Source organism: Schistosoma mansoni (assembly GCF_000237925.1).
Source record: "Schistosoma mansoni, WGS project CABG00000000 data, chromosome 5 unplaced supercontig 0198, strain Puerto Rico, whole genome shotgun sequence".
NCBI lineage: Eukaryota > Metazoa > Platyhelminthes > Trematoda > Strigeidida > Schistosomatidae > Schistosoma > Schistosoma mansoni.
In genome coordinates this window covers 150,181-174,507 of record NW_017386019.1, presented here as the reverse complement: position 1 = coordinate 174,507, position 24,327 = coordinate 150,181, and the positions used below count along the sequence as shown (strand labels likewise).

The window sequence follows — 24,327 nt, the reverse complement described above, 5'->3', positions numbered from 1 at the left end:
CAGATTATTATTATTATTATACATGTTTTATTATGTAAGCCAATAAAGTATATTTAAATGTATATTCTTTTGAAGTTAGTTCCAAACTATCCTCTGTCAAAGACCCTAGAGACAGGGAGTTTATGTGTATCGGTAGCAAAACTTATCAGTTATTTGTAGGCGTTTGATCTACACACATTTTATCGATAGCTTTCGATCAGCACTAAGAAGGACTTGACACGCATGACATTGATCACCACCCAGTGATCAATCAATTGTGATTACATCTTAGTCCTACAGGAGGTTGGTCGCGGCCCGATTAGCTCAGTGGTAACGTCTCTGACTGTGAAGCTGAGTGACACGGGATCGAATCCATCAGAGAGCACCAGTTCCCTCAAGATTACAGGTACACCTTGCTGACGAGTGCCAAGTAGCACGAAACCCGGGTCCAGGGTTTCCTGTTGACCACTTCCAACCACCATCTTATCACACATTTGAAATAAGTTTGGAGTGTCATTTAACATAATAGTTGGAAAAATATACAGAATGAATACAAGTGTGTAACTACTACTGATTTTGAATGTTGTAGGCCCATGGTAGCTTAGCTTTAAACAACCACTTACATGTTCAAACTGCACTCCCGCCTACTTTGGTTTGCCGGTTAGTCTTAAACGGAATAATGACCTGACACAAGTTTGAATCAGTCCCAGTTGTCATACTGCATCACCAAAGTGGTTTAGGTAAGTGAGTAATAAAACTAGACCTCATTAAAGCAGTATGGTTTAAAGCTTTGTACAATAACCTGTGTTTTATGAGTGATATTCTCATGAAATTAATTTGTTGAGAGGGGTTCGAACTTACATTCGATTGACTTACTGCTAACTGTTTTAAACCATAAGCTATAATTCCACATATTCAAAGTTGTCGGTCTCAACTTTTTATCAACCAATGATATAAGAATATTTTTCCATCAGTTATATTTTCTTCCTTTTATGCTACTTACAGGCCTCAAAAGTTGAATTTAACAATAACAAATGAACAAGTGTTAATCAATAATTTGGATGTATTCGCTAGGAACGGATTCGCTTTTCGTATTCACAGTGACGGTGTGTTTTCAGATATTTCTATACTTCTGTATGTTTTTTATAATTATGATGGGAAAGTGTATCAGATCAATAATATCTATCAGATATAATTGACAAGGTTGGACTTGACTAAAACACATGACACACTGGTTGCTCACTACTCAGTAACCAACCAATGTATAAATATCTCAGTATTTTAGGAAATCAGTTTTGATGCAAATGGCGCAGTAATAATGCCTCAGACTATGCAACTGACTAATGAGGTGAGTCCAGATCTCACAGTGAATAGTAGTTCCTCCAATACTGCAAGTATGCCGTTCTACTAAGTGTGAACTAGCATGTAACCTATATCAAGCAGAGTTTAATGTCGACCAATGACAACTACCTAGCATGCTTCATATCTTTTTGTAACAATCAATTACGTAAGTTGCTCAGGTGAACAAAATGATAACAAGGTAATCAGAATAAAAGTATCAATGACAATGTAGAAAACTAGATTCAGGAAATCTGTTTCAAAAAGTGACACATTAAATCAAGCCATAGATTATAAGGTTCCATAGTGAAACTTATATGTAATAAAGAATAAGAACACTACATTTTTCTACTATTTTGACTGATTTTCAACTGTCTTATCATAATGAACATCAGTTCATAGTATAATACCCAATAATGATTCATAATTATCAAATGATACTGTAGTGAATGAAAAATCAGGTAGGGAAAACCAATTTATTATTTAATACAATATTACAGAAGGTTTTCACAGAATATGAAAACTATACATTGAATACATTATTTGAACATCTTCCATCAGTTGTTCTTTACATGTTTTATAATTCTTTCAATTCTCTTGTTATTACAATTACTTTCTCTTCTCTCCAATTGAATCTTCTCAATCTTCTTCTGGCATGTATTCCACTTTCAGTTTGTGCTACATACTACTTATATCTTTCAACATAAGTAGCATACATTACAGTACTACTGAACAAAACACTTGTTATATAATGTTTCATAGGACTTTATTCATTATCTATAGTGTGAACTGTTTTCAAAAGTATCACTTGTTTATGGTAATTTCCCAAATTATCTCTTCATTTACATCTATTGAATATATATGTATATATTTTTAGAACCTGCTGGTCAACAAATATCTCTTGTTGCTGCACCAATGCTAGAAAACAAGTTATTCAGTTACAGAGGTAGGTAAATGTTATACTTGTTATATTTGTATTGTTTTCTTGACGATATTTTGTATATTGTTTTCAATGATCCTTGTACATTCGGTTTTGGAATATGTTTCATATCAGAAGGGGTTTTGTGGAGATTTAGTATTTTCATAGTTGAAAGCGTGAACATCACTGAAGACAATTGATGAACGGTTGCTCAACTTCGTGGATTGGTTGAAGTTAGACATAAACACCATCGGATGCCAGCCGGCTCAGTGGTCTGTCGGTTAAGTGCTCCGGCGCGGGACTGGTAGGTCCTGGGTTCGAATCTCGCGAGCCGAGGTCGTGGATGCGTACTGGTGAGGAGTTCCACGATAGGACGAAACGGTCGTTCAGTGCTTCCAGGTTTTTCCTGGTGGTCTAGCTTCAGTTGACTCAGGATTTCAACTATGCAAATGCTGAAATCTCCACAAAAACCCCTTGTGATCTATTACAAGTTTGTTCTTAATTTTAGGTTTGTGTATGTCTGATCACCTTCAAGTGATGAATACTATTAGTTATCTTCATTTCACACTGTTTCCTTATTTTTCTATTTAACAGATATTGAAGAAATGTTGTTTGTATTATCTGAAACATGTGTAAGTGTTGTTTGTCTTATTTTAAAACTTTCCTGCCGTTCTTTTCATTCCAAGATATTTATCGTTCGATGTCATCTATCTGCCAACTACGAACAATTAATAAGTTGCATTATCACAAAGAATGAATGGCATTATGAGTTGATATATTGGTAGTTTTATGTAGTTCTTCATTAAGTATAGAGGTTTTTGATTAAAATCTTGTTTGGTATGTTAAGAAATAGAATTTTAAGATTTGAGTTCATGAATCGATCTAAGCTAAATCACCACTAAAAACCTGGAATCCCTGGACGGCCGTTTCGTCTTAGTATAGGACTCCTCGGCAGTACGAACCCGCTATCGTGCACGCGAGACTCAAAGCCAGGACCTCCGGTCTCGCGCGCGAACACCTAACCTCCAGACTGTTAAGTTGGGATCCAACGGTGTTAATGTCTAACTTCAATCAATTCATGATGTTGTACATCTCTTCATCTATTGTCTGAGGTGGACAACTGCCTGACACCCGACACGGATTAAACACCACTGGTCACGGCTTCTTACTAGGTCTCCAGAAAATCCATCTTGAAACAAGTCACTAGTGAGCACATTCTATTCTGATTTCATTGTTTAGAAATCTCCATAGAATATTTGAGCGAACAATTGTTTTTAATAACTTCATCATCAGATTCTACAGTTGAGTCCGTAATTATTGTGATATTTTACATAGGTCATTTAATAAAGGTTAGAATGATTTCTAGTCAAGTGTCAAGTTATAATCAATATAATAGTAATTTGGTAAATCGTGTGAATAAAATGGATAGTAGGAGAATTTTACCTCGTTAATGAAGGCAATAATATTAATAGCAATAGTAATAATAACGTTGTGTGAATATGTGTTATCAAAGTAATTACCATAAGAAAATTCATATGAACTGGGAAAGATGCTTAGATAAAGAAAGATATAAACTGAAAAAAAAATATGGGGGGGGGAGATAAGAGATTTATAATATCCAGTTTAGGTATCTGATGATCCAGTCGTGGACCAAGGTAAACATAAAGGCTAGAATTACCTCTTCTGGATACAAAAGTTTGGTTTTTTTGGGTTTATCCAGATGGCTTCAGATGTGTAGAGGAGCCGTAACATAGCCCATTTAAGTAGTTTGTTTGGAACTTGTTACAAAACAGAGAAAGCTTCATCTACTTTAATATGATGTTCACTATCTACCAAGTGAAAAAGAATCACGCTGTTAGTTTAACCCACAAGGCTGTGGAGCGACGTAAGGAGATGCAGTCCCATGGTAGCCAGTCACCAAAAATAGCTTCATACGCCTTTTCTTCCCTCAGGATCCTGGAGCCCATGTCCACCATTAGTTTGGAATCAGGGTTTTACAACTCCCGTAGGTGGATCCTCCATATCCACCAACCCGTTTAAAGCGTCGGATATTCGCTTTTCGTTCTCTCAATTTCGTAAACAACATCGGTGCCACGAGAAGGCAGTGAGTAGGATTTCTCTGACAGTGGTTGTATACTCGTGACCATGTAAGAACATTTTTAGAGGGATGGCAGACTCTCCCCAACCTCGGCGGTACCAGGGCTTTTGGGGCCCCCCTTCATATCCTCCTCAAAATCGAGTTTTCGATAGATGGTTTTCTTGCTGACCATGTCAAAGTTTGCTCTTCTTTACCTCTCAACAAAAATTTTCGGACGAAATTATCTGGATAGCCGTTATTTCGTAATGTGTTCTTTAATTTATCTATTTCGCTGCCTACACTAACCTCATAATATAATAGTTTGGTTCTGTGGCTGAGACATCTAACCAATTTAATTTTGAATTGAAGGGTTGTAAGCTATCAAAATGGGTATACTGACTCGTTCAAGTATTCTTTCTAAAAGTATTTCTATTTATAGAACCGTCTATCCTTATATAGCATTGTCAAATTCATTAATGCATGCCTTATTTTGGCCTTCGTAAAAGATCATAATAATTATGGACTCATAACTGTAGAGCCTGATAATGAAGTTATCAAAAATAATTGTTCCCTCAAATATTCTTTTTTTCGATTTCATTGTGTTGATTGTTCGCATTTCCGGTCAATAAACTATTGTTTCGATACATATTTGATTCTGAACAGTCTATTGATTTCTGAATACCTCAGTCCACCTAATCTAGTGTTCCAGAGACTGGATCAAGTGCAAACCAAATTTCATTATGTTATATTAGTAGAAACACTCTTGATCTTTTATTTAGAATGTTGGTTTCACTTTCCTATCGAAACTCCTGTCCAGTGTATTCACCCTTTACTAGGCAGACAGATATATTTGATCTATTAAATCTATATCATGAGATAACTGCAGTCAGATAATTCTCGAACTTGGAGACAAGTCATATTCATCTATAATATAGTGTTTGTAAAATATTCCAGTTCTTATTGTGATAACTTCATCGCTTTTACTTTAGTTTTAGCTTGAATAATCTCAGCGATCGACATACGTTTTACTGCCACATTGTTTAATTAGAAATCGAGTAACTTCCAAATATTCATGAGATATGCGTCTGTGTGCATATCATCTAATTATTCTGTGGACTAATTTTTTGGAAAACATCAAAAGGATGTCTTTCTGTATAACAACAGTGAATCTTTTTTCTTAATTGTGGGTGTCATTTTAAATATTTACCGTCTTTCGCTTTTTTTTAATCGACTTCCATTCTGTTTTCTTACCTTTTTCAGAATAAGAAATGTCGACCATCCCGTTTGAGAGATATACTTGCTTCACGATCATGTCGTAGTGCTGTTATGATTGGAACAGCATTAGATCATAAAAAGATGAAACGAGTAAATAGAGTAGTATTGTTATTTCTATTATATATTCAAGTCATTAACTTCGTTGCATATTCTTCCGGTTTAGGACGTTGTCTTACCAGATGGTATAAAATAATTAGCGGGACGTCAGCTAGCTGGAACTGGTCGAACCGATCCAAACCAAGTAAATTTGTACCAGCTGGCGCTACGCAACATACCCGGGTGAATGCTGATTATCGAAAAGATAACTCGCAATCTGATTGTCCCAAAAAAAAACATAACTATCACATGTTGTACGAGGCTTATGTGTTGTCAACCACATGCATGGGTTGCCTATTTTGATCCGAAATTTCCGAGAAATAATCTTAATGTTTGATGCTGTATCTATTTGCGATCTAAATGAATGCCTGCCCTCTTACTTACGCTTGTTACCCTATTTGAGGAACATAGGCCGCCCACCAGCACTCTCCATCGAACTCTGTCCTGGACAATCCTTTTCAGCTGTCCCCAGTTGCTATTCATCCTTTTCATGTCTGCTTGCAATTCTCAACGTAGTGTGTTCTTTGATCTTCCTCTTTTCTTTTTCCCTTCCGGATTACAAGTTAGAGCTTGCCTCGTGATGCATTATGGTGATTTCCGTAATATATGTCCTATCCACTTCCAACATATTTTCCTAATTCCCTCTTCAGGTGGTAGTTGGTTTGTTCTTTCCCACAGTAGGTTGTGGCTGATGGTATCCGACCTATGGACATTGAATATCTTACGTAGACACTTGTTCATATATACCTGTACTTTTTGATGATGGTTGTAGTAGTTCTCCAAATTTATGCTCTAATGAATGTTATCCAGTGTTATGAACCCACCAATGATAGCAATGAAAAATTCTGAATACCCTCATTAAATTAAGTTATAGTGTTTCGACTGGTTTGTTTTCATAGATTAATTTAAGATCAGAATGTAATTAAAATGATAGTTAAGATTGCTTTGGCCAATTTATTCTAAAAGCCTTTACTTGCCAATATGACTTCTAGCTATATAATCTTGATTATTTCCGTGAATAAATGATAGTTCTAATGTGTAAGGAATTCGTCGTTCGTTTTTGTATCCACTTTATTTTACTCCACTTTTACTGTTATCTGATTGATTGTTCTCGCCCTCAGTTTGTTATTTTCCCTGTTTCTCATAGTGTTATTTATTTCTTAATACAAACAGTTATTCTGTTACAGTCATCACTTCTGTTACGAATACTAAAGCTCTCATGGAGTTCTTATGTTTTCTCACCCTTTTATTTATGCATGGATTAGTAATTTTGAAGGTTTTGTGGGAAATTAATCGTCCGGTCTAAGTAATACGCGCAAAGATCTTGTTTCATATTAGAAGGATATCTCGATTGTTCATGATTCTGAATTATAAATTTACTGGAACATAATCTAAACTTAACTCATCAACCAAATTCAGATCTTCATACTAGACTTTTGAACCAAACCGTACCGTAAAGAATAATGATAGTATTGCCGGCCTCTTTAAACCAATATTAGATGGGACAGGGTTCAAACCTTCAATTTATTGTTTTAAAGCTACGTTTTTAAGCAATTAGCCAACACTTAACAAATTTATAACTATTAAATAAGACTAAATTGTTTGGAAATACCATCAGTACATATTAGCAAGGGATTACGAAGTTTAATTATGATCTCACGACTATTTACATAGAATCATAAACATCACTGATTACATGCATTAGAAAGTCTAAGGATTATTTTGATCGCTTCCACTTTTCGATATTCAAAGTTAGAGTCAATTGAATGGATACTGAATTTCTTTGATCTTCAATTCTATCAAACCTATCATTATATTTCGAATATTCAGTTATTTTTGTCTCAACTGATTAATTAATTAATTTATTTAAACACATAAATATTGGTACAAAAGGGCACCAGATACATATGCGCCACACAAATCTCATTTGATTTGTTTGAGGGCTGTGATACTGCCCAGGTGCCCAAACCGAAGCAGGTGCTTTTCTTAGGGGGCCACACCCCGAGCTTTTGACTTAAAGGTCTGATCCACAAGGCAGTGGAGCAACGTAAGGAGATGCAGTCCCGTGGTAGCCGGTGACCAACGATCGGGTCATACGCCATTTGTCCCCTCAGGATAATGGAGTCCATGTGCACAAGTGGTTTGGAATCAGGGTTTTCCAACTCCCCTAGGTGAAATTTCCGTGTCCACCAACTCGGTTAAAGCGCCGGACATTTGCTCTTCGTCCTCTCAATTTCATAAACAACACCTCCGCCACGAGAATGCAGTGAGTAGGACTTCCCAGGCAGAGGCTATATATTCGCGTGGCCATATGAGAGCATTTGTAGAGTGAGGGCGAGTCCTCCCCGCTCTCTGCCGTACCAGGGCATTTGAGGGCCAACTGATTAATGTTGATAAGTAAACCATAAAAAATAAATCGTTTTGTTAAAGTCTTATTAAGTAGTTTCACATAAACTGCTATCAACTACATGTTTCATGTGTTAATTGTTTTATCTTGATTTCTTAATTCGAATTGTACTTAAGACTTACAAATTTCTTGGCATTCACATTATACTACTCAACAATTTGACCGTTGACTAATTATTAGTTCCATTAATTTAGATTCACTGATTGAGTAAAACATTTAAAATTATAAGTAAACTGTAATTGTTATTGCACAAGTCGTTTAATTAGTTGTTGATAAATCAATCAATTTGCTTCTATAGTCTTGTTTTCTTCTTTGAGTCATCAGCATAACAATCTCATTCCAATGGAACTTGTAACAGATAGCGATTATTCTACATTTATAGTAAACAGTCGTATTAATAGCAGTAATCATTATCTTTTTCATATGATATCAGTCTTTTACTCATCATTACATGTATATCCATATTAATATCTGCAATTTCTCCCTAGATTTTTTCTAACTTAAACCTTAAATATACCTTGTTTTTAGATCTTAACAAATATGGGCTCCATGGATCATCCATGGGTGAGTTTAAAATTATATACATAATGTTTGAAGAATCATGGGTTTCCTCTAGGTGCATGACTTTGCTTGCTTATAGGTGGCAATAATCCTAAAAATCCACCCCATCTACTGACTTTTAACATCCAGTCATATGTGATAATTTATTTATGTAACTGGTTTCTTGCTAATCATTCATTTTAATAATCCTATTATTGAATTAAATAAAAATTTGAATCGAATTGTTCTTTCTCGCTCCCGCTGAGATCTCTGCTGGTCGCGTGGGTGTGTTCCCGGTTTGTTATGTTTTTATTTTGTTGGCTGGATATTCCATTAGTATATCTCCTGACAAGTTTTCCGACTCTTGATTAGCTACAGTATTTTTACAATCTTGTCTTTTTATATGATTACTGTGTCGCGTCCATATGATTTCTCCCACGCTCACTATATACATAACTGCTCCTTTTTACTATTCCGCTTACCCATCGTGGAAATTCCTCACCCAAACTACTTCACCTAGTTGTAAATGACCTGTTGTAACAATGCACGGTTCAGTGAGCTAAGACTTCTTTATTTTTATTCCCTTGGATCTTGGTATCAGATCCTGTAACACAATCCCAATTTCTCGGTCAAACATATTTTCTACTGTCGATACTCCCTTCACTATTGTTGGATTTGGTGTTAAACGATAACTTAGCAAGAACCTTTGTATTATTTCTTCTATTGTCCCTTCTTCTTGAATAGCCTTTAAGAAATCAGCGAAACGCTTCGCCCGACCATTTGATTGAAGGTGGTGTGGAGGAGACCTGACATGACTGATACTGTTTCCTCTTCAGAGTTCATCAAGCTGGGTTGAAGTGAACTTTGTCTAAATCACATTTTTAACTCATTACTTCGGTTTTTCATTCTATAGGATGATTATTCAGTGTAATATTTGTTTCATTTTCCAGTGTGATATTTTATTCGTTATAATATTAATTTATTTGAGTGTAATGTTTATTCAAGATACAATATTCTTTGCATTCAATTAATGTGGACTATACTTAGCATGACATGCGGCATGTGATTTGTTATAACTGGAGGTGTTTTTTATATATGTGATTTTATTCTAATTAATTATCAAAATGGATAAACAATCAGTATACAGTCAGTTAGTCAGTAACAACGTAGAACTTGGTACGTACGTACATCAGTTCGAGTTGCCATACCACTTTAGTACACAGATGCAGTTGTCGATTCAAATCCCATAGTGGTAGAAGTAGTAAGAGTATAAGCAGTAATCGGTATACATTGAGTATATTTTCGACTAAGGTCGTTGTGTTTTTTATAAATGTTCACTAGTACCATTCTTGGTGTTCTTATTTCGCATCGTAGGAATTGCAGTGACTCTTCGTTTGTTTTTCAAGTATAAACAATTAGCGACACGAATACAACAACTGGCTGTTAGCTCGTTAGTGTCGATCTAATCCTCCAAAGTTAGTTATATGCTCTGTGTCTCCTAGACTAAACAGCTTAATAAAGATTTAACGCGTGTTCATTACTGTTTTAATGAAAAGTAAAGTTGAATAGATTATATCACTAGTATTACAATACTAGCCTATGATCATGTAATACATTCAACTCAGTTATCCAATATTTTCAGTCGAGAACTAGATTAAACAAGAACAATAGTCTATCAATATAAATACAAAGAAGTTAGTAAGTTGACAACAAATGAGATGTTTCTTACAATATTAGATAGATCAGAATAGGTTTTGTGGAGAATTTATTATTTTCATAGTTGAAATCATGAGTTAATTGAAGCTAGACTCATGATCTCAACTATATAAAATTACTAAAATCTCCACAAAACCCTCTTCTGGTAGTGAGCATATGCTCACTAGTGACTGGCTCCATGAGGTATTTCGTGGAGTTCTAGTGAGAAGCAATAACCAGTGTAGTTCAACCAGGTCTTTCGGGAGATATCAACTCACTGAAGACAATTGGTGAACGGTTGCTCAAAATCGTGGATTGGTTGAAGTTAGACACTAACACCGTTGGACGCCGTCTCAGTAGTCTATCGGTTAATTGCTCTGGAGCGAGACTGGTAGGTCCTGTGTTCGAATCTCGCTCATGGGGCGAGATCGTGGATGCGCACTTCTGAGGAGTCCCATAATAGGACGAAACGGCCATCCAATGCTTCCAGGTTTTCCATGGTGATCTAGCTTCAATTGGCACGTTATTTCAACTATGAAAATATCGGATAGTTTGTTTTCATTCATCATGTGGATGGATATGTCTATCCTTCAATTCTTTTTTTTCTTTGATGAATCAAAAATCTTTATTTATGGTTGTTTTTTTTCAATTTTTTAGAATTGTCCACATGGACGTCCAACGATGCGACATTTATATCATTTAAACCCTTTAAATGAATAACAATCAATAATCATATTGTATCCTATAAGTTTGTATTGTCCTTTTTTTCTTTTATAAAGAGAATCTTTCTTTTTTTTCTTTTACTGTTGGTTTAGTTACTAAGTAGATATTCTCTTATTTCCTTTTTTTAAAAAAAGGGTTTCATTTTTAATCCAGATTTTTAAACTCTTATTTTTATAAGACTATTGTTTTAAAGTTAACCCTCTTTTATAAAAAAAAAAAAGAAATATATTCTTTTAGGTTTGTAAAGAGGAATCAGTTTTTATTTTGGCTTGTTCTTTTGTTCCAAATATATGATGAAAAAGTCAAAAAAGTACAGTTGACTACATGACCGTGTTATAGGTCTAAGATAATAAGGTCAATAGGACTTTAAGAGCTTTAGTGTTCACCGGATCATAACATTTATTCACATAGCCTTCTTGATGCACTTAATCCACTAGTAATAATAATTCAGATAAAGATCAGGATGAGAACTATTCCTTTGGCAGGTGATTAAACCTTGAAATGTCGGGTGATGAATGTAATATTTAAAAGAAAGTCTATAACCAAGCTGAATGAAATTGTAGAAAATAAACATCCCTAATGAACAACACTTGGACTTAGCGGTTCTGATGACAAATCACCATAAACTCTACCTAGACCAGTAGTGTTCAAGTATATAGTCATATTTTATATTACATGCGCTTTTCGAATATATAATATGCATTGCACTAATCTTTACAAATAAGTGTAGCTCAGCTATATATATATATATATATATATATATATATATATACTGTTACAAGGAAAGCTAACATTAAGAAACCAGCAGTTAACGTGCAGGATTTGACATCACGGTCGAAAGCCGTGAACACGACTTTTAAAGAAGTTAAACAAATCACTAGTGTAATCATTTGGAATCTGGAAGAGTCGAAAGACAACGACCCTGTTAAGAGACATGCACACGATCAGCAGTTAGTGGGATCTGTCATCAGAAATGTACCGCTTGAAGAGGTTTCAGAGGTGCATATCACGAAAGTAATCAGACTCGGCAAATATGTTGGGGGCGAGACCCAACAAAGAAGGATCTTAGAGTTATCACTCCGTAATTTTGAGGAAAGAGACACAATACTTAGTAACGCACGCAAAATTCGTGATTCAAATATTCATATTCGACCAGACTGGCTACTTGAGGATCAGATCATGTGGATGGATGTTCTTACAGAGTTTAAAACTCGAAAGCTAAACGGCGAAACGAACCTTACGATTAAAGGTTTTCGGGTAGTCAGGTCTTGGAAGCCAATGCTTCCGAGACCTGTGTGGGTAGAACGTATGTCTCCAAAAACACCCTAAATGTGTGCTACACGAATGCCAGTAGTCTTCGGAATAAGATGTCCGAGCTAAGTTTGATGGTAGACGAATTAAATCCCGATATAATTGTTGTCATCGAAACTTGGCTCACTGTAGATATAGACTGTTCTCCAGTCATTTCAGGCTTCATCTGTATCAGAAGTGATAGAGTTATAAGTCGCAAGGGAAGAGGCATAATGTTATATGTTAAGGACCACTTCCGCATAAGCTCGATCATATCGGAGGCGCATGTAAATGGTATGTGTGAGGTAGTATGTTGTGCAATTAGGTCTAGAAACGGGTTAGTGACGATAGGAGGAATATATCGTAGTCCGTGTTGTCTCGCTGAGAACTTTATCCTAAGACACGTCTGTTCTTGGAGTAAGGCAGAATGTTGTCTCATCGTTGGAGACTTCGACTTATTCCATATAAACTGGATAGAGCTGACAGCTTCAGGTGGGTTTTCGAAAGCAACCTTCTATCAACAATTATTCAGTGTGCACCTGTACAATATATCGTAAAACTGACACATATTGACTTGGAACATGATCCGTCATTGCTAGACCTTGTCCTCACACGCCACTGTGAAGATGTCGTCGACATTCAACACCTCCCACTGGTAAATAGTGACCACGTCATACTCTCCTTTATGTTCCGGATACATGGTATGGAATTTTTATCTGCTCCACCTCGTCCTAATATCTGGAGAGCTAATATTCCGGCAATCGGAGACTGTGCTATCTCAATTTACTGGTCGGTCGATGCTGATGGATCGATCGAAGATGCATGGAATAGGTTTAAGTCTACGTTCGATTTCGTAACTCAACCGTTTATCCCATGGTCAGCACGTAAGCTATCACATTGCCCTCCATGGATTAATAAGGAAACTCGGAAGCTGTTGAAGCGTAGGAAACACTTCTGGGACTTATTCTTGTCAACAGGTCAGGCATCATTTTAGTGCGACGACAATTGGCATACGATATCCGTACCTATCTGAAGCGACTGTTTTCGTACGTTAAAAGGCGGACAAAACGTAGTGATAGCATCCTCGCGTTACTGTTAAACGAAAATCCAGATTTATTAGCTGAATCTGATCTAGCAAAAGCTGAGATATTTGTAAACTATTTTAGTGAAGTCTACTCTACGTGTAGTGTCATAACTACTTGTCCCATTTACAACGAGATGCCAGCCATAGGATCTATACACCTGACTGAGAGCACTATTCTTCCATTGATAACTAACCTCAAACCTTGTAAGATGCCGGGCCCAGATGGGTTACATCCACGTTTGCTGACGTCGCTTGCGGACATTATTTCAAGACCACTCGGGACGCTCTTTAACATGTCTTTTTCACTTGCCCAACTCCCTAGAAATCGAAAAGACGCTATAGTCAGTCCTATATTTAAGGATGGTCAGAGACGGATCGTATCTAACTACTGGACTGTCAACCTAAACAGTATAGTCGTTAAGTTACTTGAAAAGATAGTTCAGGCTAAGTTAACTCCCGAGCAACATCGGTTTTGTAACAAGAGTTCATTCTTCACTAACTTACTTATTGCGAGAGATAATTAGACAGCAACCCAAGAAAACGGCCTCTCTGTCGATGTGATATTCATAAATTTTAACAAAGCGTTTGACAGGGTTTCACACTTAGGTCTTATGCATAAGCTCTCAAGCTTTGGAATAACAGGTGCTATACAGGAATGGATAGGAAACTTCTTATGTGACCGCAGACAGAGAGTGAGGGTTAATGGAACGCTATCCGAATGGAAGCCGGTCAAAACTGGTGTACCCCAAGACACCGTCTTATGCCATTTACTTTTCCTTCTCCATGTTAATAAGTTACCTCGACATTGTTGTTTGCGGATGATGTCAAAATCTGGAGAATAATTGTAAGTGAGGTTGATCATTTTCATCTCCAAGCTGACTTGGACGGATTAGTTAGATGGGCTCGCGGTTGGGGCTTAGAAGTTAATTCCAGGAAGAGCGTGCTCATGCACATCGGGCACGGTAATAGTTACCATTATACCATTAATGGTATATCTCTTCCACGCGTTCGAGAACATAAAGACTTAGGAGTAACTATAAGTCACGACTTGAAAACTATTACATTTTCAAGGAGAAGCTGGATCTTCACTGGAAGGCAATCTGTCAGGATTAACACAGGTTCATCGACCTACTATCTTTGTTACTGAAGACTGAAGTAGCAGCGGATGTATTCTCCCGCTATTAATTTGCTTCGCATTCTCCTAACACGTTTACAGTTTACAGCTACCATTTTATCTGCAAAAGCTTTGAGCTCATTTAAAAGAGTTTGAAATGACGTTGGAGTCTGAAGTGAATGATATATTTAACTATATTTCTTACCTCAAGTTTTTGAAAACGTTAGAAATCCTTCATAGCGTCATATGGACGCAATCGTACGTCAATGTCCGTCTTACTGCAGATTTTCCAGAACGTCAATAGAAGAGAATCACCTCTTCTCAGACATTCTTTCGAATGTTTATGAGCACTTTCGACACGATTGTTTGTGTGGTTGCCCAGCCTTGGTACATGCCGCTGCCGAAAACGAGCCCACATTGACTTTCGAGCAATCCAGTGATTTCTTATGTAATCATGGGCCCATGGACAACGAGTTCTCAAATGCTTGCACTTCTAGGTATATCTAAATATATTGCATCATGAAAAGTGAAGCTCACATATCAGGTTGCCTGGATATTACGAGATGTTCCAAGCATTTGCAAACATCGGTAGTTCTGAACTACGACAAATAGTTTGTACAGTTGACGCTTACCTTCTTGAAAAATGCTCTCAAGACAAGGAATGAACACAGTATTATGTCGCCATGACTGTGCGTAGACTGTACCGCGGAAAGTTTGACCACTGCCGGACGCATAACAAAAGTGCACGTATCATAAGTGCCGCATCTTATGTCTATGAGGTAATCCAGTAGTCCTATGACGTCTTCGCGTCGTTCTTGGGTCATCGTTGTTCTCTTTACATACTAACATGACAAACTGTGATGTTTAAATAAATCAATGACTTCTTGGTATTGATGACTGATGTAATTTTGAATTCCAAATACAATACGTTCGTTCGGGCTCATCTAATACTTCTTGATTAAATTGCGTTATTCCTGGGATTACTAGTTTATACTACAATTCAAATACTTCTGATTATCATATTGGCGTCGCGATGGAGCCTGCGATGCAACAGTTGGACATTCATTCAACTTCCGAAGCTTTTGAGGATTATCTTGAAAGGTTTGAGATATGGAACATGACCAAGAAAGATATGAAGGGTGACAAAATTGTGGCACATTTTCTTACATTCATCGGTCAAGAAGCCCACAGTTTACTAAAAACCTTGGCATATCCAGATAAACCGATCTCACTCCCTTATACAACTCTCAAGGAATTACTATTAAATCATGTGAAGTGCACCAGTTTTGAATGTTATGAGAGAGCGAAATTCCATAAAATGATTCGTTAGAATAACCAAAAAGTTAAGGACTTCATACTTGAATTGCAAAGACAAGCTGCCAAATGCAATTTCGGTGATCAACTACATGTACAGCTGAGAGATCGGTTAATTGCATGAATTAACATACCAGGTCTGGAAAAGGAGCTGTTAAGAACGCCGAACTGTTCTTTTCAAAATGCTAAAACTGCATATATTAATTACGAAGCAGTGAATGAACTTGATATTCAATCGATGAAAAATTCTAATACTTTGCTTAGTCGTCATGATGAAATACAATCTCAGGGTCGATCAAATTTGCGTTCGTTTAATCGTGATTTCTACTCTCGTGGAAATATGAAAGGTGATTCAACAAGGGACTGCAAAGCAAACAACAAAGGTGAGAACAAGTTTGGTAAATGCTTATCTTGTGGCAAATTTCATTCTCGTAATTGATGTGCATTTCGTAATGCTAAGTGTTTTAAATGTGGCAAGATAGGACACATTCAGTCAGTATGCAAAACTACTGTTCACTTTGCTTCAAGTATTACTAAGTCTTTTCACTTAGATTCCGATAATTCGGCTATTCCTAATGATCATTTATCTTTATCCACCACTTCGAAAGGTAATGCTCATATTCAAAAGCGATTATATACATCCCTTGGTTCATTTCATGACTTTATTGTGGACACAGGTAGTATAGAGTCTATTATTTCATTCAAGAACTTGAAATCTTTAGATCCTGATGTTGTGGTAAGACCCACTGAGGTCTCAATACTGGGGATTACTGGACACAGACTGCCTATACGAGGATGTTGTGAATTGCTAATAAGAGATGATAATTCTTCATATATACCTTGTGAATTTTTAGTTAGTGAAACAGGACTGTCCATACTAGGTATAAAAAATTTGAAAAGGCTTAAAGTGGGATTGTCTCTTCTAGTTTCTACAGCGAATTCTGATGCTTTACTTAAAGATTTGATAGCTGTGTGTGCTAAGTGTAGTGGAGGTACGAAAATTCAGCCTATAGACCTTCAAGTACAGGGTGATCCAGTCTTTCTTAAAAGACGAATAATTCCTTATGGTCTTCGAGAAGCAGTACATAAGTCACTGAACGATTTGTGTGCGAAAGATATAATTGAACCGGTTCAGTCCTCAGCATGGGGTACTCCTATTATTACGCCATTGAAGTCGGATGGTAAGACCCCTAGAATGTGTGGTGATTACAGATTAACACTGAACTCCCGTTTGTTGAAGCAAACATTCACGACGATGAAGGCTGGAGATATTCTAAATCGACTTCATGGTTCTAAAGTGTTCTCGAAAGTCGACTTGGAAGATGCCTATCTTCAAATCCCTTTAGATCAATCTTCATCTATCTTGACAACAATTAACACTCCTTTTGATCTGCTCAAATACAACTTCCTTCCATTTGGTCTTAGTTGTTCTCCAACCATATTTCAGGAAGTTATGAATAAGATAGTCAGCGATATTGAAGGTGTTGAAGTTTATCAAGATTATCTCATTGTTCATGGTGCTGATAAATTAGTTCATGGCCAGAGACTTATTGCTTTATTGCGTCGTTTAATTGAGAAGAATATTACAGTGAATCCGAATAAGTATTCATTTTGTGTATCTAGTTTTGAATGCTTTGGAAACCTTGTTGATGGTAATGGTTTTAGACCAGATATGAAACGACTAGCTCCACTGACAAATGCACCGGCTCGAAAAAATATCACAGAATTACGTTCACTAGTTGGTGCTCTTCAGTACTATTCTCGTTTTATTCCTAATTTTTCTTGTCGCGCCAACTGTTTATTTACTATTGTGACATCCAATTCATTCAAATGGGGTGAGGAACAAGAGTCATGCTTACGAAGTCTGCTAAAGTCTCTTCAAACTGATGCTGTTCTTCGAACTTACTCACCCAGCGTACATTCTGTTCTTATTACTGATGCATCACCTGTGGGTATTGGTGCAGTTTTGGAACAGGAAGGTAGGCCAGTTATCTGTGTTTCACGCAAACTTTCTGTTTCTGAACAAGGTTATTCACAAACGCAGCGAGAAGCATTAGCTGTGTTTTGGGCTGTTAAAAGACTTCATAAATATTTATTTGGAAAGAAGTTTACCATTGTTACTGATCATGAAGCTTTAAAGTTCATTTATCATCCTGAAAAATCCTTAGCACGTTCCTCAGCTGCTATGGTTCAAAGATGGAGTATTGCTTTGAGTGCCTATGACTATACGATTCAGCACAGGAGTGCAAAACAAATTCAACACGTTGACTACATTTCTCGACAATCACTACAAGATAGACCTGTTAATACTTCAAACTGCTTGTTAGTGCAACCTTTACCAGTGAGACGTCCAGATCTTATTAGAGAAGCTCTTAGATACTTTGGATGTATACTCAGTGCTATACGGAAGTGTTGGAATGCTAATCTAAAACGTAGATTTCCTGTCTATTATTCAAAGCGGGACGAGTTATCCACTACTCCTGACGGTATTTTGTGTCTAAATGATCGTGTTGTTATTCCTCCTTCATTACGCAAACCTTTCCTTGATGATCTTCATAGTGGACATCTAGGTGTTGAGAAAATGAAGTCCTTGGCAAGACTCACATGTTGGTGGCCAGAGATAAATGCAGATATTTGTCGTACAGCAAACGATTGTGAGAAATGTCATAAGCTAAAAAGTCAGCCTTCAAAGTGGACTCCATGGCCAGTATCGTCTGAGGCCTGGCAGAGAATTCATGCAGACTACTGTGGTCCATTTCTTGGCAAATAGTATGCACTTGTAATTATTGATTCTTTTTCTAAGTGGCCTGAAGTTTTTTTCACAACTTCACCGAATTCTGACTTCACAATCCAAGCATTAAGGAAGGTGTTTAGTCGAGAAGGAGTTCCTATGGTGTTAGTGACTGATAATGGCTCTCATTTTGCTGCAGATGCAGTCACTAATTGGTTGAATGGTATAGGGTGCAGACATCTGTTTACGGCTCCCAGGCACTCTTGTTCTAATGGTCAGGCAGAAAATTTTGTCAGGACATTGAAAATTGCTATTGATTCTATTGCTGCTTCGACATTTAATGAACTGGAGAGGGGAGTAGATACATTTCTACTTCAATATAGAAATGCTAAGCATTCTGTGACGAAAGAGACTCCATCAAAGCTATTAAAAGGAAGAATTCTCCGTTCGAATATGAGGTGTTTGGAGTCTGCAGAAGTTACATATTATCGTGGAAATGATCTTCGACCAGCCACGGGGATCGTGGTAAAGAATGTTGGAAAATCTATGGTGCGAATTCTGGATATCAATGACTTGAATATACATAACTGACACGTTGATCAAATACAATATCAGAACCCAGGTGAGTCTGTTCCAATTTCCGTTGTTAATTCTAATACTAATGAGTGCATTCTAGATAATACAGAGTCTACATCTAATACACCGTCGGACAGATGTAAGATGAACTTAAGAAGTAGACGAACAATCGGTTACGGACACTTTCACTCCAATTCGAGCTGTGGCGGATGTGATGTTTAAATAAATCAATGACTTCTTGGTATTGATGACTGATGTAATTTTGAATTCCAAATACAATACGTTCGTTCGGGCTTATCTAATACTTGCTGACTAAATTGCGTTATTCCTGGGATTACTAGTTTATACTACAATTCAAATACTTCTGATTATCATACAAACTTAGTGTGTATGTACTGTAAAAACAATTGTCGATCACATATGTCCTATTAACTTATATGCTTCTATCAAATAGGTCCCAAAATTGTCCCAACCGGTAAATCGTAGCACAACATAATATCATTGAAGATTCATCTCATATCATGTATCATTACGATGACATCACTTTCGTTACTTGAACGATGAACGTTATCAAACATAGTGTGGCTGAACCCAAATCAAATCTAAGATTGTCTTGATTTGACCACTTCCGCGAAACCTTACGAACAGTCGTCTCATAACAGTTTGAACCTCAAGAGTTCATTAAATTCCATAGTGAACGATACTTCTGAAGCGTTGCCAATACGATGTGTCCGTTTGTGCTCATCTAGTTCTCTTTGGTTTGAATTGCGTTGTTTATGTGATTCCTAGCTCGTACAATGAATCAAACACTAATAACTATCACACCGTCATCACGATGGACCCTGTGATGGAACAATTGGACACACATTCAAATTTTGGTGCTTTTGAGGATTATATGGAACGGTTCGAGATCTGGACCATGACCAAAGAAGATGTTAAAGATGTTAACGATATGGCTCGTTTCTTTGCATTCACTGAAAAACAGGTCCACAACTCATTGAAAACCTCGGCATTTCCAGGAAAGTCTATTTCACTTCTCTTTGCAACCCTTAAACTACTGTCAGGTCATGTTAAGTATACAAATTTCGGATGTGGTTTAGGAGGAAAATTTCATAAAACGATTCTTCAGGATATCAGGAATTCCACGTCTTCACTACGTCATTTTAATCCAATGCACACTCAGGGCTTTGCAGATGACAGTTCATTGAGGAGTTAGGAGGCAGATCATGAAGATTAGTACAAGTTTGGTGTTTGCCTTGTGGAAAGTTTCACTCATTTAATTCATGTGTATTTCCTGATGCTTAATGATTTAAATGTGGTAAGAATGAATACATCCAGTCACTTTGTAATACTACTATTTCGTTAAATGCAAGTAGTGCTGAACTTTTAATTCCGATCTCGTTAAGCTGAATGTTTCAAATGAATCATACTCATGATATTATTTTATAAGTTGCGTGTTGCTCTCATGACCCATGTGTTTCTAATTAATTCATTTACAAAAATGTGGAAAATATACAGAATGCACCAAATCCTGATTGGAAATCTGATGTTATTATATCAGATGTCGTTTTTTCTAATGATTCACTTATTGATGATTAAATTTTATTTAAATGTGAGGAAAAAGTTCCAAAAAATTTAAAATCTGATATTAGTCCTCATGGTGTCACATCAGATGTCATTTGTCCTTACAATGGATTTATCTCTAGTGATATTGCTGATGAATGTGATAAATATGTTCAGAATGAATCGAATTCTAGTCACATTTCCGATGTTATTGTATCAGATGTTGGATATTCTCACAACCAATGTATGACGGATAGAATCTTAAGTCAGTGGTCCGATAAATCCGTGGAAATAGCAAGTTTTCACGAAGCAGTCAGAGAGCCAATTAGCCTAAACCTGAAGTTTGCACAGGCAGAAAATTCAAATAGAGTCCAAGATTATCCTAATAAGTATGAGGTTGATGAATATTTCCCATTGACGAATCAAACATAGATGAACCACATACATTAACCACATATATCTGCGAAGACAGGCATAACAAACCTATTTTGTAAATAGTTTTTTACTAATTTTTACAGTTCATACATTTGCCACAAAGTGGTTGTACGTGTTTGGGTGTACGAACTTGAACACACTTTCTTCAGTTGTGCAGCACTTTTTGGGCACGGTCGAAAATTCATGCCACGGGTTCTCGCCCACATGTTACATGTTGTCGAGGATTTCGGATGTTGCTATTTATCAGCTTTTAGTAGCATTTTATCCGTCACACGTCAGTTTTCGTAATGTCTGCGCTTGTAATATAGCGTTTATTACAATCTGTTAGTCGTTTGACGTATTTGTTGGTAAATGTTCAGTAAGCCTAATTTGGTTATTTGTAACAATGCTAACTCAGGCAAGTGAAATACACCATTTATCAAGTCAAAAATAGAATTATATAAATTATATGTATATGATGAACTGTACAGTTTATATTTCGCAACTGATCGAACCTACGTGTAAGATTTAATCTTCTTATGTATTCCAGTAGCATATGACGGCAAGGAAACTGGCATATTACAATTAATCCACGACCCAAGTAACGTCTGCTTGCAATTCCTTGTGCTTCCAGAAAAACGGAACAGGACGCCAAAAATTATCCCTAAAATTTACCCAATTAGGACAAAGTTTTCCCCAAAATGGGGAGATAGGGATGTTACTAAGTGACCATCGGTCCAACGTAAGCGCTACAAGACAGAGAGAGCTAAATAAACGTTCTTTGCAATAATTTTGTGGTTCTGCTGCAGCGGAAAATCACATACATAAGAGAAAACGTGATATTCTTGAAATCCAACGGACACCCAACAAACCCTCAGAAATCAAAATACGGAATGACAGCTACTTGTTAGGCCGTTCAAGGTCATTTGAACGGAACGGTGGACGCCTTTGAAAGGATCTGACTTTTTTTACCGATTCCACTCATTGCATGACACAATGTAAACCGCTCGTAAATACATCGCTATACACACGTCTCTTGTTCTCCGTTGCTTATGGTTACGATCACTAAAGTCTGAAAGATCTATCATCTGCATTTATAGACTTTGGCGACATTTCCATTAGATTCTACGTTTGAGTATATTATTGGGATCATATCAGCCCCACTGAAATTATTAATTATCTATAATTGTGGATTCTGGTGCAAAACGAAGCCGAACTCACAACAATTTGCTGACTTACGTGACGGCTCTTAACTCTTCTTTGTTTTTATAACTTATAATTTGTATGTTTTAATATTAAAATTTGAACGCAGTAACTTAATTGTTATTATTGAGTTAATATAATTTTTGGTCCACCACATATCATGCATATTTATCTGTGTATTCCAAGGTGAAAAGCGAAAGATATATGTACCATATTTTTTGTGCAAGCCAATGTTATATGGTGAAATGCCTCAAATTATATGACGGTTTGTATCTCCAAATGCTCACATATAATAATCGAAGTGTAAGATATGAAAAGATCGCGCGAATTGAACTAACGCAGGCAGTAAGCTTTCTGTCCTTACTACACAAGTCTGAATCTGTCTCTGATAATCAGTTTCATTTCAATTCTTCCAAATGTCAATGCACTTAGTTATTTTAATTAAAAAAATAATACATTACAATGAGTTCTGTGAATCGCTTCATAATAGTACTTATTTCTGCTATTGGCTATCACTGCAAGAATATTAGCTACCTAAAAACTGAAACTCCATACAAGAATTAGTAACTCTATGTTTGCTTAGTCTATGGTGAAGGCTTCATATAAATGTACTTTTCGCTTATGAATCTGACCCATTTCCTGTTTCTTATATATCTGACTGCAGAGGGTATTAGTAACAGCTCGGTATGTGTTATAATCACCCTGAGGACGGCTAATATCTTCACTGCCAATCTATTTCCGGCGTAAAATTAGAACAAAACGGTGAAAATCAGCCGAGACTGCAATAAAAAACTTAAAACCTTATAATGGTACCGTTACTTATTGCGCAGTTTTGGATGCCTTGGCAACAATACAGTTCTCATGACAATATGCTTTATTCACGTTACGTCATGTATAAATAAATTTTTTGTCTACTCTTAGTGTATAGTTGAGTGGAAATCAATGCTAGGCTCTGATGCGACTGTGGAAAAACTACTGAAGCAGCACCTGAATAGTGAGTTTTCAAAGACTCTGAGATACCATGGACCGCAAAATGGAAGACACTTTATCATTTAGTTTCGAAGTCAGAAGATAGATTTTCAAATTTTTTTATAATTAATTTAGACTTTCGGCTGTGCACAAAGTAGAAATTAAAAGGTAGAGCAAAAAGTGTCGCGATACCATAGCGTCGTTGCTTATTGTATTTAGAATTCGAAACCAGGCAGTCATCAAGTACAAAGGAATCATTAGTTCATACAAAAACCATTAGCGTACACTGTTCTTGTAGTGTTAGACCTAAGTATGTTCAAACATTCTGCTAAATGGAAGACAAAAAGGTCTGATGAATTCTTCTACTACCATACGACGTAAGCCAACAGGTCCTGTTTAACTGAATCAGGCCGTACCTATGAAACGTTTTCCCAAAGAATGTAAGAAACGATATTTTGTACAGCATTCAAATGATCATCAGTTGATAGTTTTACTCCTTCATGGGGACAAGAAGCATATTGGAGGTGCTGTCTCTCAGTCGGAAAGTTTCTTTGACTATGATAGAGACAGGTTGTTCCTATTCCATAGTAATATTTCTATGAGAGCTTATTTGAATCTGCTAGCAGCACCATCCTAATAGCACATTTGTGCTCACATATGAATAACCCTGACGAGGAGACAACCATCACATATGAGGTCTAAACTACTGTGAGGTGTGACGGAAGATAGAATAGTTACATTTTAAACGACGTGTTATTGCAACCAAGAGTAACCCCCATATGTCACACGCGTCCGGAGAAAATCTCTGGAGACCAGAAGTTAACGAGTCCTCAAAAATTAAAGCTAGCCCCAAATCACTTAAGTACTGTTTCGGGTCTTGAGTAGCGTACAAGTTAACCAGAGAGGAAATGAACAGTAAAAAGGCGAATGGTATATGATGATTGAAATAGTCGATAACCTTCAAGATGTCCATCAGGTACATTCGGCTGAAGCAAAAGTTCATAATCTGTCGTTATCCAG

General features: G+C 36.7%; 1 protein-coding gene across 1 annotated transcript in view; it reads left to right on the top strand.

The window, feature by feature from the left end:
• Smp_143380 (DNA mismatch repair protein PMS2, putative) overlaps positions 1-11,046 on the top strand; it is a gene marked incomplete at its 3' end in the record, with an annotated part of 36,972 nt that extends 25,926 nt beyond the window's left edge. Inside the window, exons 12-17 of the mRNA XM_018791068.1 lie at positions 985-1,085; positions 2,195-2,263; positions 2,831-2,868; positions 5,574-5,678; positions 8,620-8,655; positions 10,984-11,046. Of these exons, the coding sequence (XP_018645717.1) occupies positions 985-1,085; positions 2,195-2,263; positions 2,831-2,868; positions 5,574-5,678; positions 8,620-8,655; positions 10,984-11,046 (412 nt within the window). The remainder of the gene's footprint in view (positions 1-984; positions 1,086-2,194; positions 2,264-2,830; positions 2,869-5,573; positions 5,679-8,619; positions 8,656-10,983) is intronic.
• Positions 11,047-24,327: the final 13,281 nt, after the last annotated feature.